The 12,113-nt window shown below is 57.2% G+C and overlaps 5 protein-coding genes across 5 annotated transcripts; 3 read left to right on the forward strand and 2 right to left on the reverse strand.

Moving 5' to 3' along the window:
• Nucleotides 1-11: 11 nt before the first annotated feature.
• ISF_07967 (Calcium/calmodulin-dependent/calcium-dependent protein kinase) lies at nucleotides 12-2,090 on the reverse strand (the record flags this gene model as incomplete). Its single annotated transcript, XM_018851570.1, has 1 exon — nucleotides 12-2,090. The coding sequence occupies one exon, from the start codon at nucleotides 2,088-2,090 to the stop codon at nucleotides 12-14; it is 2,079 nt and encodes a 692-aa protein (XP_018701309.1).
• A 2,529-nt stretch (nucleotides 2,091-4,619) lies between these two features.
• Nucleotides 4,620-6,573, forward strand: ISF_07968 (Coenzyme A transferase; the record flags this gene model as incomplete). The annotated part of the gene is made up of 7 exons (XM_018851571.1): nucleotides 4,620-4,875; nucleotides 4,937-5,221; nucleotides 5,274-5,460; nucleotides 5,517-5,924; nucleotides 5,981-6,098; nucleotides 6,161-6,382; nucleotides 6,439-6,573. 7 exons carry the CDS (start codon nucleotides 4,620-4,622, stop codon nucleotides 6,571-6,573), a joined length of 1,611 nt encoding a protein of 536 aa, XP_018701310.1.
• Nucleotides 6,574-6,794: 221 nt separating this feature from the next.
• Nucleotides 6,795-7,708, reverse strand: ISF_07969 (hypothetical protein; the record flags this gene model as incomplete). The annotated part of the gene is made up of 2 exons (XM_018851572.1): nucleotides 6,795-7,484; nucleotides 7,547-7,708. 2 exons carry the CDS (start codon nucleotides 7,706-7,708, stop codon nucleotides 6,795-6,797), a joined length of 852 nt encoding a protein of 283 aa, XP_018701311.1.
• A 1,178-nt stretch (nucleotides 7,709-8,886) lies between these two features.
• Nucleotides 8,887-9,243, forward strand: ISF_07970 (hypothetical protein; the record flags this gene model as incomplete). Its single annotated transcript, XM_018851573.1, has 1 exon — nucleotides 8,887-9,243. One exon carries the CDS (start codon nucleotides 8,887-8,889, stop codon nucleotides 9,241-9,243), a length of 357 nt encoding a protein of 118 aa, XP_018701312.1.
• A 1,832-nt stretch (nucleotides 9,244-11,075) lies between these two features.
• On the forward strand, nucleotides 11,076-12,050 carry ISF_07971 (hypothetical protein; the record flags this gene model as incomplete). The annotated part of the gene is made up of 2 exons (XM_018851574.1): nucleotides 11,076-11,583; nucleotides 11,647-12,050. 2 exons carry the CDS (start codon nucleotides 11,076-11,078, stop codon nucleotides 12,048-12,050), a joined length of 912 nt encoding a protein of 303 aa, XP_018701313.1.
• Between the last annotated feature and the right edge of the window lie 63 nt (nucleotides 12,051-12,113).

Genomic DNA, 12,113 nt, shown 5'->3' on the forward strand with positions numbered 1-12,113 from the left:
GATTGGTCGTGTCATAAAACCTCCTCGCCTGCTTCCTCTTCTCTGAAGCGAATACCACCGCTGACACAAAGTGCATCGGCTACCCAGGGTTCGGCCGCAACCTGGTCCAGTGTCCAGCGGTTGCGAGCGCGTCGCAGTAGCCCTTCAACGATGTGCATGGCGCCGAGGAGGCCGGTTCGCACAAACTTGGCCTCGTCGCCGTCATGATCTCCGTCGTCGCCCGCGTACTCGAGCCAGCGCCACTCGACTCTTGCGATGCGATGGCTAGTGCGACTACGCATGCGGTGGGCATCGCTCATAGCGGGATGGGGATCAAAAGGAAGTCGGGCCTCAAGAAGGGCGTACAGGAGTACACCGAGGGACCAGGCATCTGTGGCTCTGCCATCGTAGGGCTGTCCCAGGATGACCTCGGGCGCGGCATAATCGTCGGAGCCGCACCGCGTCTCTAGTGGCTCGCCCGGCGTGAAACGACGAGAAAGGCCAAAATCAGCGAGGGCAACGATCGAGTGAGGATATGTTGACCAGTTGATGTTTGTGCCAGCAAGTTCCGTCGGGGGGGTATTGACGAGAACGTTTTCCAGCTTAATGTCACGATGGACAATGTTCTGTTCATGTAAATACTGCAGAGCAGAGACGAGCTCCGCGACAATGCGGCCCATCAGAGGAGAAGTCAAGCTCTTGCGATGTGTCGTTGTCACATCAAAGAGATCGCCACCAGGACAAAAGCTCATTACCAAGATTGCACGTGTTGGCTCGATGCTCCAGGCCTTCAGGTCGAGAAGCGAGGGGTGGTGTATGGCTTGCATGATCTCGAGTTCTCGCTTAAGGCTCATCTCAACGCGGTCCTCGCTTGCACCGCCCATTGGGCCATGCTCGCATACCTTGACTGCCACCAGAGTTTTGCGATCCAGGCGGCATCCGGCTGGTGTACCTGTCAGCATCTCTGGACCGTCGCCATCAGGCACAATCTGGCTGGTTGCGAGCATCACTCGACTAAACGTGCCCCGGCCCAGAAACCCAAGAGATCTCCAGCGACGGTTTTTGTGATCACTGCGGCTCCGTGCCTTGAAGTACTCAAATGACGGATCCTCCGTCTTGACCGGGCTGTCCATAGAATCTTTGGACGACGCACTAGGAGGGGGCGTAGGGGGCTTGGTGACGGTGGGAGTAAGGCCGCGCGACTCGGCCAAGTGAGACTCGCGTCGAAGGCCAGCATCAGCATGCTCGGTGCCGTCTCTTCTGGAGTGAGTGCCTGAAACGACGACGGGACGCTTCTGGATCGAGATGGGATCGGGCACATACTCGCTGACGCTGCGGTTCCTCGTGTGATGTAGCTTTCGAGTGGCGGAAGTTGCAGGCTGCGCCGACGCCAGTGTCGAGTCTTGCGGCTCAATGATGTAAGGCTTGCGCTTGGGGGATGTAGAAGGAGGCTGGGGGTTGAAGGAGGTTGATGTGGGCGAAACAGGTTGGCAAATCAAGTCAACCTTGCCTCGGTATGGAGGCGGAGAGGCTGCGTCTAGATTCAGACGCTTCCAAGGCCCAGGGGAATCGGATGACATGAGAGGACTGGGCAACGGGGTGACGTCGCCCATGGCGTTGATAACAGGACTGGAGATGCTGCTACTAGAGCCGTTCGACGAGGTAAAGGCGCCCGTCAGAGCAGCTTTAAGACTGGGAGTGCGCGCAAGTTGCAAAGAATTGGCAGAGGTGGTCCTGTTCAAAGGATTTCGCTTGGGTGAAAGGTTGCGGTTATTTGGAGCCATGACATCGCGATAGCTGGGGAAGGAGGACACGCCAGGCGATGTTGAAAGGACGTCAGTGGAAATCCTGAGCGCATTGGCCGAGGAATCCGTGAAATATCCATGGCGGCGCGACGGCGAATGGGCGCGATCGATCGGCGAGACTTGCATCTGCGAGGGCGAGGGCGGCGCCAAGTTTGCGTGTCGAGACACGGGAATCGGGGTGGATTGAGACGCATCTAGCAGTATGGCGGGCTGCAGAGAAACATTGGAGAGCGGCCGCTCATGGCGAGGGCGGTTGGCATCGGGTTCATCGTTGGCAGAGTTCGACGATGTCGAGAGGCCTGTCATAGCTTGGCAAAGGCGGCGGTCTTGTATGCCTGGTGGAGATTACAGCAGCGGCGCACAGGTGCGAAGTCGGACGGGATGTGGTGTTTTTGCCCAGGAGATTGCGTTCGAGAGCGAAGGATGAAGTATTCAGGGCGACGGCATACGACAACGACAAGACGGACCGCAGGTAAGGCGGGAGGCTGAGGCCGGGAGGCGCTGGGAATGAATAGCGTGCGGCGGAAGAAGGGCGTAGATGCGACAAACGGGAGGTGTTGACGACGGGCCGGGCGTGGCTGGAATTTTTTGAGCGGGTGGCTCCGAGGTGATTGAGATTGGTGGTGTCGAGAGGCGGGTGCGGCAGCGAGAATTGGAATTGATGTGAGGAGAGAGACGTTAGACGTTTGGCAACGGTCGGCAACGACGAGCGTCGTGACGGAATTTATCGGTGGGAGAGAGAAGAAGTCGACTAAAATCAAGCAAGGTTTCGCTTCTGGGGTGGCTGGCTGGCTGGATGGATAGACAGATTGGGGCCGCCTCGTGAGGGCAAAAAGGCAGCAGCAGGCAGATTGAAAGGGAAGGAGCCGCCCAGAGCCCATGACTCCACCTACCATCCGTAGGGCAGAGCGTAAGTATCATCCAAGTACATGAAGTGGGCCTAGGCCGTCCGCACTGGTGGTGGCTATCGAATCAGTACTTTAAGGGTACCGGCCAGCACATTTAACTTTCCTTTCATTCCCCGGCCAAGGCGATGATGGTTCCCCAGCCCCGATAGTTCCTCTCCCAAGACAGCGGTCTTCTATGAATTTTTCTATGTAATAATTATGCTTAATGGAAATCGGGACACAACTAACAGCAAAATAAATACGCGCCCGCTCTACCTGCAGAGAATGCAGCCAAGAGTCAAGTAAGTCAGCACTTCCAGCACAGGTGCCGTCCCCTGTTAGCGTTGGAGCCTACGCCAGATGTTACGTTCCAGTGCAGAAACATGGCGCATTCTGTCTTGATTAATTTCGCTTTGACTCCTGTCTTTCTCGTACTATCATTCAGTTGACATTTTCCATTTATTCTACCCTTTTTTCTATTCTCTGCCTGCGATGGTCTTTCCACTTACACCATGCCTCATCCCAGGCTCGGATCGCCGCCAAGAGGCCCCGTGTAGCGCAGCCCTGTAACCCCCCCGTACCATTCCCTGTAAATTTTCCAACCCCAGTGGTGAAACCACCTGTAGCGTCACTGCAGCGTGACCCGGCCTCCCGTCCAGCGGTTAGCTCCCCCCTAACCCCCCCTAAAGCAGTGCCAGGCCAGCTCGACAGGGCTCTGCACCTCCTCTGGCGCTAACTACTTCAGACTTCCGATGCCCTGCTACGCTAAATATAGTGACCAACCCCAGGATCCCCAGCAACATCGTGGCTGGCATCACTCGCTCCTATCGTTTCATGCCCTGTCTGCGCATCGTCATGTATGAAATAACTAGGAGGCAAACCTGTCGAGCCGACCGGCACAAGCAGCACAAACACCCGTGTGCTCGCTCCTACTGAAAACCTTGGGCCATCCAGCTAGCGATGTGGCAAGTCGTCACCTCTGGAAGCGATGCTTGCTTCTTGTGCACCCACGACAACACCGACCCTAGCAAATATGATCCTGGAATCTGCCGCCTCCGTCTAAATATTGTTTTCAATATAAACATCAGGCGTTCAGATTACCGAGCATGCTGACCCTGTAATTTCACCGGGACAATCTTACCGAGGGTCACAGCCTCATGTACCCAATCAGATCCATGCGCCATGTACTTGGACTGCATAAAACCAAACAGTCAGTCGACTTTGCAGGGAAGTCGAGAGGCGCAGGTGTGGTCCCTTTCCAGCGTCTTCATCATGGTCAGTAGCTTGCCGGCCATCGCTCGCCGCACCGCAGAACTCGGCTGAAGCAAAGCTTCCCAGCCGCCAAACCTCCGATGCAGCAAGACGCTAAGAACCATTCTCCCGTCGACCTCAACGGCCTGTTCCCGACCAGATGCCCTCATCCAATCATGTTTCCCTGAAAAGATATCGCTTTGTTTCCCGATGCATCCGGCCTTATGCAGTCCGGCGAGCGCATATGCAGCCCGCACCAGCCCGGCCTTCCCCCCGAAAGCCACATTACGGCATCCGACCACCCCGGAGCGGCCCCTCGCCGGCTCTTCCCTACTCCAATGCACTTTTACCGAGGAATTCTTTGTTTTTTTACCCCCGTCTTCACTCCGTGATGGCGTTCGCGAACATCGCTCCGACCCTCCTGGACTGCTCACCGGCAACCATTTTTGACCGCCGCACCGACCACTTCCAGTCACCACGTCATAGGCCAAGCTTCCGCCGGTCTCCGCCGGTCTTAGATTAAGCTCCGTGGCCACGCCGCTGCGATTGCTGGCTCGTATCTCATTACTCGTATGATAAAACCTTCAAAAAGTCTGGCTCGTCTCCATCTCATTTCGTGTCCTGAATTGCTCCTAGATTCTCTTTGAATTTCCTTCCCTACGTTCCTTTTTCATACCAGCCATCCTGCATCACAACCATGGCATCCGCAATGCGACCAATTGTGGCGCGAATCACCCTACGCAGGTCAATTGCACCTCTTGGCAGGGCCACTTTCCTGAAAACACAGGCTCAGACGCATCATCGTCGAACCTTTATCACGACGACGACACTGCTCTCGCAAAAGAAGCCTGCCGCCTACTCAAAACTGTGGGACAGTGCCGACCATGCCGTAGCAGATGTCAAGAGTGGCGCGACGGTCCTCAGCGCTGGCTTTGGGCTATGCGGCGTCGCAGGTATATCCTAATGCCTCACCTACCACATGTACTCTCTAGTTACTGACGACTTGGGCCAAAGAAACTCTCATCGAAGCTCTTCACCGACGAGGCAAGGATTCGTTGCATTCGCTCTCCGCCGTGTCCAACAATGCTGGTATCGAGGGGAAAGGCGGCCTGTCGCTGCTTATAAGCAGCGGTCAGGTAGATAAACTGACCCTATCATATCTCGGAAATAACAAAACACTGGAAAAAGGCTACTTGAATGGCGATATTGCTGTCGAACTGTGCCCCCAAGGATCCTTGGCTGAGCGCATCCGAGCCGCCGGTGCTGGCATCCCTGCCTTCTTCACTCGCACCGGTGCCAGTAAGTCTTTCTACTTGTGCCATTGAGGAAACTCGGCTCTGACATTGGGCAGATACTCTTGTCCAGGATGGCGAAATCCCGATCCGGCTCGGTCCCGGCGGCAAGGCGCTCGAGCGAGGCACCAAGCGCGAGACACGCGAGTTCGACGGCAAGACGTTTCTCATGGAAACCTCACTTCCCGGTGACGTGGCGATACTGAGAGCCTACAAGGCAGACAAGGCAGGCAACTGCGTCTTCCGGTAAGTACTCCAATCTGAGCCCACAATCCACATACAGCATCTGACTCGCGCTGCAGCTACACCACCAAGGCCTACGGCGTGCTCATGGCCAAGGCCGCCAAGCTGACCATTGTCGAGGCTGAGAACATTGTCGAGATTGGCGAGATTAACCCCGACGACGTCGACCTCCCCGGCATCTTTGTCGACCGCGTCGTGCCTGCAACAGCAGAGAAGAAGATTGAGATTCTCAAGATCCAAGAGGCCCAGACCGGCGGCTCGAGCGAGCAGAGCGAGCACCAGGTGCGTCGCGATCGCATCGGTAAGCGCGCTTCGCAGGAGCTGCAGGAGGGCTTCTATGTGAACCTCGGGGTGGGCATCCCCACGCTCGCGGCGAATTATATCCCTGAGGGCCGCACCGTCTGGCTGCAGAGCGAGAACGGAATGCTCGGAATGGGGCCGTATCCCACGAAAGACGAGGTTGACGGGTATGTTGACGCGCCATCTTGGTTATCATGTGCATTCTAACCGAGTTTTGTCGCAGTGATGTTGTCAATGCGGGCAAGGAAACGGTTACCATGGTCCCTGGCGCTTCGTGCTTTGACTCCTCCGAATCGTTTGGCATGATCCGCGGAGGCCACGTTGATGTCTCGATTCTCGGAGTAGGTCAACCCGGTCCACCTTCAACTTTATTGTGTCTTCATCGTGCTAACGGAACTCGCAGGCCCTGCAGGTGAGCGCCGCGGGCGACCTCGCCAATTACATGATCCCCGGCAAGGTCTTCAAGGGCATGGGCGGCGCCATGGACCTGGTCGCCAACCCGGACAAGACCAAGATTGTCGTGGCGACCGAGCACGTCGCCAAGGACGGGTCGCCCAAGATTGTGCAGGACTGCAGCCTGCCGCTGACCGGCGCACGCGTCGTCAGCACCATTATTACCGACCTCGTAAGTCTACCGCAAAAGGCCTGGAAAGTGTTGCTTGACTAATTTTTGTTTTCTAGTGCGTCTTCCAGGTAGACCGCAAAGCTGGCGGGCTGACCCTGACGGAGTTGGCGCCGGGCGTGACGGTGGATGAGATTAAGAGCAAAACGGACGCCACGTTTACGGTGTCCAAGGACCTAAAGGAGATGCAGTAGATGGAGCAGATTGAGTAGTTGCGTATCATGATAGATTTGGCCTTTAAAATTCATAGACAAGACATCGATAAAAATAGACCGGAAGAAGCACATTGGGTGAAACCTCACTGTCCGCATAACTGTCTATTCTCTATAAAATATATGACGTTCTCTACAATCATGTACATAAACTCCCTCTCAGCATCATCATCAGCGACAACATACTCCATCCTCCGATGCCCCTACAGCTTCGACGCCTGCGCAAAGTTGCTCCCGCCCAGCGCCGCCGCGATGTCGTCCACCGACTTTAGCAGCCACTCGCAGCCTTCATCCCCCGCCAACCACCTCGCGCCCTCCAGCTCCTCGCCCTGCATCCCGTCCTGCTCGTACGTCCCGTCACTAAACGCCTTGCGCAGGCCGAACACGTGCGACAGCACCTGCGGCCCTACGCCCGTCTGCGCGCGCAGGCACGCCACCGCCACCACGCTCGTCAGCACCCTCCCCAGCCCGCCCGGGTGGCTGGGGGGATCGGATAGCAGCGCCGCGTAGTGGCTGTGGAGGATGTGCACCGGCAAGTCCGGGTGTGCGAGCGCCAGCTTCTCGTACAGTTTGGTCTCGAATGGCGCGTATATGGAGTCCCAGAGCGCACGGCCGCGTGCGGTCGTGGCGTCCAAGGCCGCAGGGGAGGGGGTCCGGGACGGGGCGGTGCCTAAGTCGGAGGTCACGGAGGGCGGGAGGGAAGAGCGGAATGCGTTGAGGCAGTTGATGGTGCGCGGGATGCCGTTGAAGGAGATGCACTTGAGGCCGACTTCGCGGATGAGCTCGGCGGCGGCGACGGGAGGTAGTGAGGAGGAGGAGGAGGAGGAGGCGGAGGCGAGGGAGTGCAGGGCGGGGAGGGAGTCGGGTGAGTTGAGCGTGAACGTGGCGGCGGCCTGGGAGGGAGTTAGTTGAGGAACCGGAGGAGGGAGGGGAGGGGAGGGGGGGGGAGGCGGACGGAGAGGACGACCCAGGGCCGGGGGCCGAGGTTGCGCGAGGCGGCGTCGTGGGCGATGCGCGCGTAGACGGCGCGGATTCCGGGCGGTGCCGGGCAAGGGCCCGGGCGGGCGGCGGGCGCGTTGATGAGCGCCTTGAGCGCCGGGGAGAGCTTCGTGGCCATGTCGTCGTCGGTGGTGGTGCGCGATCGGTTCGTCCTGGGGGACATGGGAAAGACAGGAGGGAGGGACGGGAGGGACGGGAGGGACGGCGACCGGGCTCCTCTTTAAGATATGTAGAGGCTTTTTTTATTGAACTTGAATCGATTCGTCTGGGCGGTTAATGTCGTCGGCTTTCGTGTTTGGGGGGAAGAAGGACGGGTAAAACGGCTCGACGCTGCGGGCTTGGCTCCTCGGCATGGGCCGCGGGGCGGCACGTACTTTTGGAGGCCGTTCCGATGACGACGAGGACCGGAGGCGGCGGTGACAGGAGGTTGCGCGGGCGAGCGGATGGATGGACGAAGCAAGACACAGAGACGAAATGAAGAAAGGAATCCATGACACTGTATCAATGGATTGGTTTTATGGATTCATCCAAATCGCGACACAGTAGTGACTCCATCGTGGTTGAATAGCAACTTGGCCAACTACCCTGTAGCTGCGTCGTCGCCTACGATGCTGTAATCAGCACTGAAGCATACGGTGAACGCAGAGCAAGACAAAACATGTCGCTGAGAATTCTTTTTAAATGCGTAATAACATTAATAGTTTTGCGAGTATTGGTCGCATTCTATGTAGTGGTCGGTCGGTATGTTGGTTTTCTACAGCCAAGTATACGCAACTTGACACCTCTTCATCTTCCGGTCGCAATCCGCAACCGAGTGCAGTCATCCAGGACGACTTGACAAATCATATCTCAGTTGTTTTTAATTGCTACTCCATAAAAGGCCAGCAAAAACTGTGCTGTCACTTTAAACCTACTGTCAAAACAGTGCCGCCTCGTGATGCCCTCATCGCGCGACGCCACATGGCACAGGAATGGGCCTTCGGGGTTGCCGCAGCTGAAAGAGGACGCCTCTCTACAGCTCTGAGCTGTAAGGGTTCTCTGTAGCTAAACCAGAATTCCTCAAGGGTCCGTCCTATTTTTAGTGTGCAGCACCGAGCTGAGCCCGTCCACGCTGTGTCTCAGATGACAGCATTCCAGTCACGGCCTCGACCGGAACCATCACAGCTGCTGCTCGCCACCTCCCGAATGCGGTTCCTGGATATAAATACCAGCGCCAGACTTGTCCCTTGATACCTCGAAGTATCCAACCCATACCGACACCTTTCGACACACTACCACCGCCTCACACAAACCAGCATGTCTCTCATGATCCGGATCCCCAGCCGCAACACCGACCGTCGCACGGCGGACTATTCGACGGCCGATCGTTCGGAGCTCAGTTGGCAAGACTGGCAGTTCCCGCAAGAGGAAACACTCTCAAAGACCGATCGTCGCTTCTCGGCAGCGTGCAGTCCAGGCGGCGCGGGCAGCGACGGCGCCTCTCTCCGACAACGACTCCAGGCGCTGACTCGCCAACTACGAAGACGATCTGGCTCCTCGTCTCTCCCGCGTGCCAGCTCCGGCCAGCTACGGGACAGTGGCAGCTCGAGCCGTCTATCGGTGATGAGCAAGTTTTCCAAGTTTGCCAGCACACTCTACAAGAGTCAAGATTGACGTGGCCATCAAGCCCTCTGTTGGCCCAGAATGTTAAGACGCTGGCTTGTGAAGAACAACCAGTACAGAAGAAAGTCAACAAACGCGTACGAATATCGACGTCACTGGCAGGCACATGCTTGTCTGTCAAATGTGCGCCCGCTACGACGCAGCGGCGGCAAAAGCCAAGGGTCGGCGCCAAGGCGACTCGAAAATTGCCGGTTATTGCATGCGCATCGCATACATCACAACCGAAGCGGAATTTTTGGGATAAAATCTTTCCGAAGAGAGAAACGCGCTAGAATTTGACAACCTGCTACCCGCACGTGTTCCTGCAGATCGCAGCATCAGGGCAAAGGTGGCGCAACGGGAGCTATCACATGCTTCGATTTTTTTTATCAGATGAGCGCACTGTCCTCGTCAGTGGGTAAGCCACAAATGGGTTCTACATGTCTAGATAGCTGTCCTTGTTTACATAGATTCAATGTTGACAGTAATCTATTTATGTTTGAGTGTTTAGGTTGTGAGTTGAGAATTCTCAACGCAATTATTGGTGGGCGTTGAATTCAGGGGTCTGGTCTCTACCTTTTGGTGAAGAATGATGAGAAAACAAATTTCAGGAGCAGAGAATAACGATATCACATCTTTTCGTCAGGCAGATTCACCATGACCTTGTGCGCGATTTCCCAACTACTTTTATGTAACTTACTAGAAAGGTGGAAGCGTGTCGGCTATATGCCCCTGCGCGAGTCAATTGCGCGTGAGGCATCATCTCAAGAGCGACAAAATCCGACTCGGTCGCCGCCGGCCCCTCCGTGAAGGATAAGTTTTGCGCAACAGATTTGTATTCTTGGAAAAGTCTTGTCAACGACCAGACGCAGGTTTGCCTGTGGAACGACATCGCAAAGGACTCGGTCGATGACGAATGAGGCTTCAGATACGGAGGGATGAGGGACGAAACCGTGCTGTCCCTCTCTCACTCACTGATTACTGTTGATGATGAGGCTCGGCGGCTGGCCCCGGTGCAGCCAATTACGCCACCTGCTGCTGTATCGTGGCTTGCAGGGGGCTTTTGATAACCGGCAATCGCGCTGATCCGTGACAGTTGAGAAAGCGGAAAGGAATCCTGAGAATTTCAATTCAGAGATGTGAAACTTGTGCTGTTTTCCTATGACAGGTCTAAAACGATCAAAGCGCTGCAAACCAACAGCACTTGTTGAAGACAAAAGCACTTGATTCAGACAGCTCAACAATGCACTATGTGCACTGTTACCATGTGATACCCCCAAGCCAAAGATGGAAACAAATGACCCGCCACACTGTCCGCACGGGCTGACCACCTCGCCAAAAGAAGGCAGAGACAAAGAGCCCTTTCACGCTAGTCCCTGTGGCATGACTTTTGGCCCTTCTAGGTAGGCTTCTAGCTTGGTTGTTGGTAATTGCATGTGACGGACCCAGCCAGAGATCCAGTTAATTGAAGGGTCTGACTTTGTTGAGCTGCTAGCTAGCTGAGGTGTAACTAAAAGTAGTCGTCTAATCCTGGGCCCGGCTGGTGCAAGGACCCCCCGGCCGCGATGATAAAACAAGGGAACCGGGACGGGGACGGCGGCATGACCACTGCTCCGAGGGCCACCTGCGCGGCAGCAGAGTCGGGTGACGAAAAAACTCATAATCAATGTGATGTGATTATATAGATGGCCCTGCCGACCCGCCCTCGAGGCTGTCGCCGGATAATTATCTGCCTTGTTGTCTATTAATTGTATCCGTATTTCATCCCATCGCCAAGTGCAACACTCGCACACTTGCAGCTAGCTACCTATCTACACATCGTCTTACACATACATCCCACAGTCATGCCTTCACGCACATCACTCCTCGCCCTCGCCGCCGCCGCCGCGCTGACTCCCCTCGCCGCCGCCGTCGACCTCAACGACCCTCTCGACGGCTGCCCCTCCGCCGTGCGCTCCCTCGCCGCCGGCCAGCCCATCTTCAACTCGACCGGCGAGGCCCGCCTCCCCGTCACCACCGCCTCCGACCCGTGGTACCTGGCGCTGGGCTTCCGCGACGAGCGCGAGAAGAACGCCATCTACGGCCTGGAGCTGACCCGCCAGTCGCTCGACGTCATCGTCAGCGTGCCCGAGACCTTCCCCGGCAGCGCCGCCGGCCGCCAGACCAGCCTGTGCGTGTACCGCCTGCGGCAGCAAAACGCCACCGCCGACGAGCAGGCCTCGTGCGATGGCGTCCTGAGCGATGCCTGTGTCAAGGCCCTGGAGAGCGTGCAGGCGCCGGCAGCAGGCGACGGGAGCTGTCCCGTGCCGGACGTGTCCGCGGCCTGCGGCGACGGCGCCGAGATTGTCGCATGTACGTATCGTGTTGTCGCCCTTCGAAAAGCTTCCACGCGGGTTCCTCTAACACCGAAAGCAGCCACCGCAACGCCCCTCCTCTTCAACGGCACGCTGTGCTCGACCAACGCCACCATCCCCGACTCCGAGGCCATCCCGGACGGCTACCGGAGCTACGTCACCTTTGCCTCGGGCCAGCTGCGCGACAGCGACGACAGCCGCGCCTCCTTCGCCGCCTACGCGGAGCACATCCAGCGGCCGGCGCCGATCCTGGTCACCGCCAGGCTCGGCGGCAACTCCACGACGGGCGGCGGCGGCGGCGCGCAGTCCAAGCTGCTGTGCCTGGCGCCGAGCAAGGTGACCAAGGGCAGCCGCGGCGCCGTCGTCAACGCCAGCAGCGGCGCCACGGCGGCAGCACTGCTCGGCGCGGCCAAGCCGGTGCTGCTCGTCAGCCTGCTGTCGAGCGTCCTGGCAGTAGCGCTGTAATGGAATTCTGTGTTGAACTTTGCTTATTTGGGATTGCGCAAAGGGAGTTTTTTTTTTGGCGAG

Source organism: Cordyceps fumosorosea (genome assembly GCF_001636725.1).
Source record: "Cordyceps fumosorosea ARSEF 2679 chromosome Unknown scaffold_25, whole genome shotgun sequence".
NCBI classification, from domain to species: Eukaryota; Fungi; Ascomycota; class Sordariomycetes; order Hypocreales; family Cordycipitaceae; genus Cordyceps; species Cordyceps fumosorosea.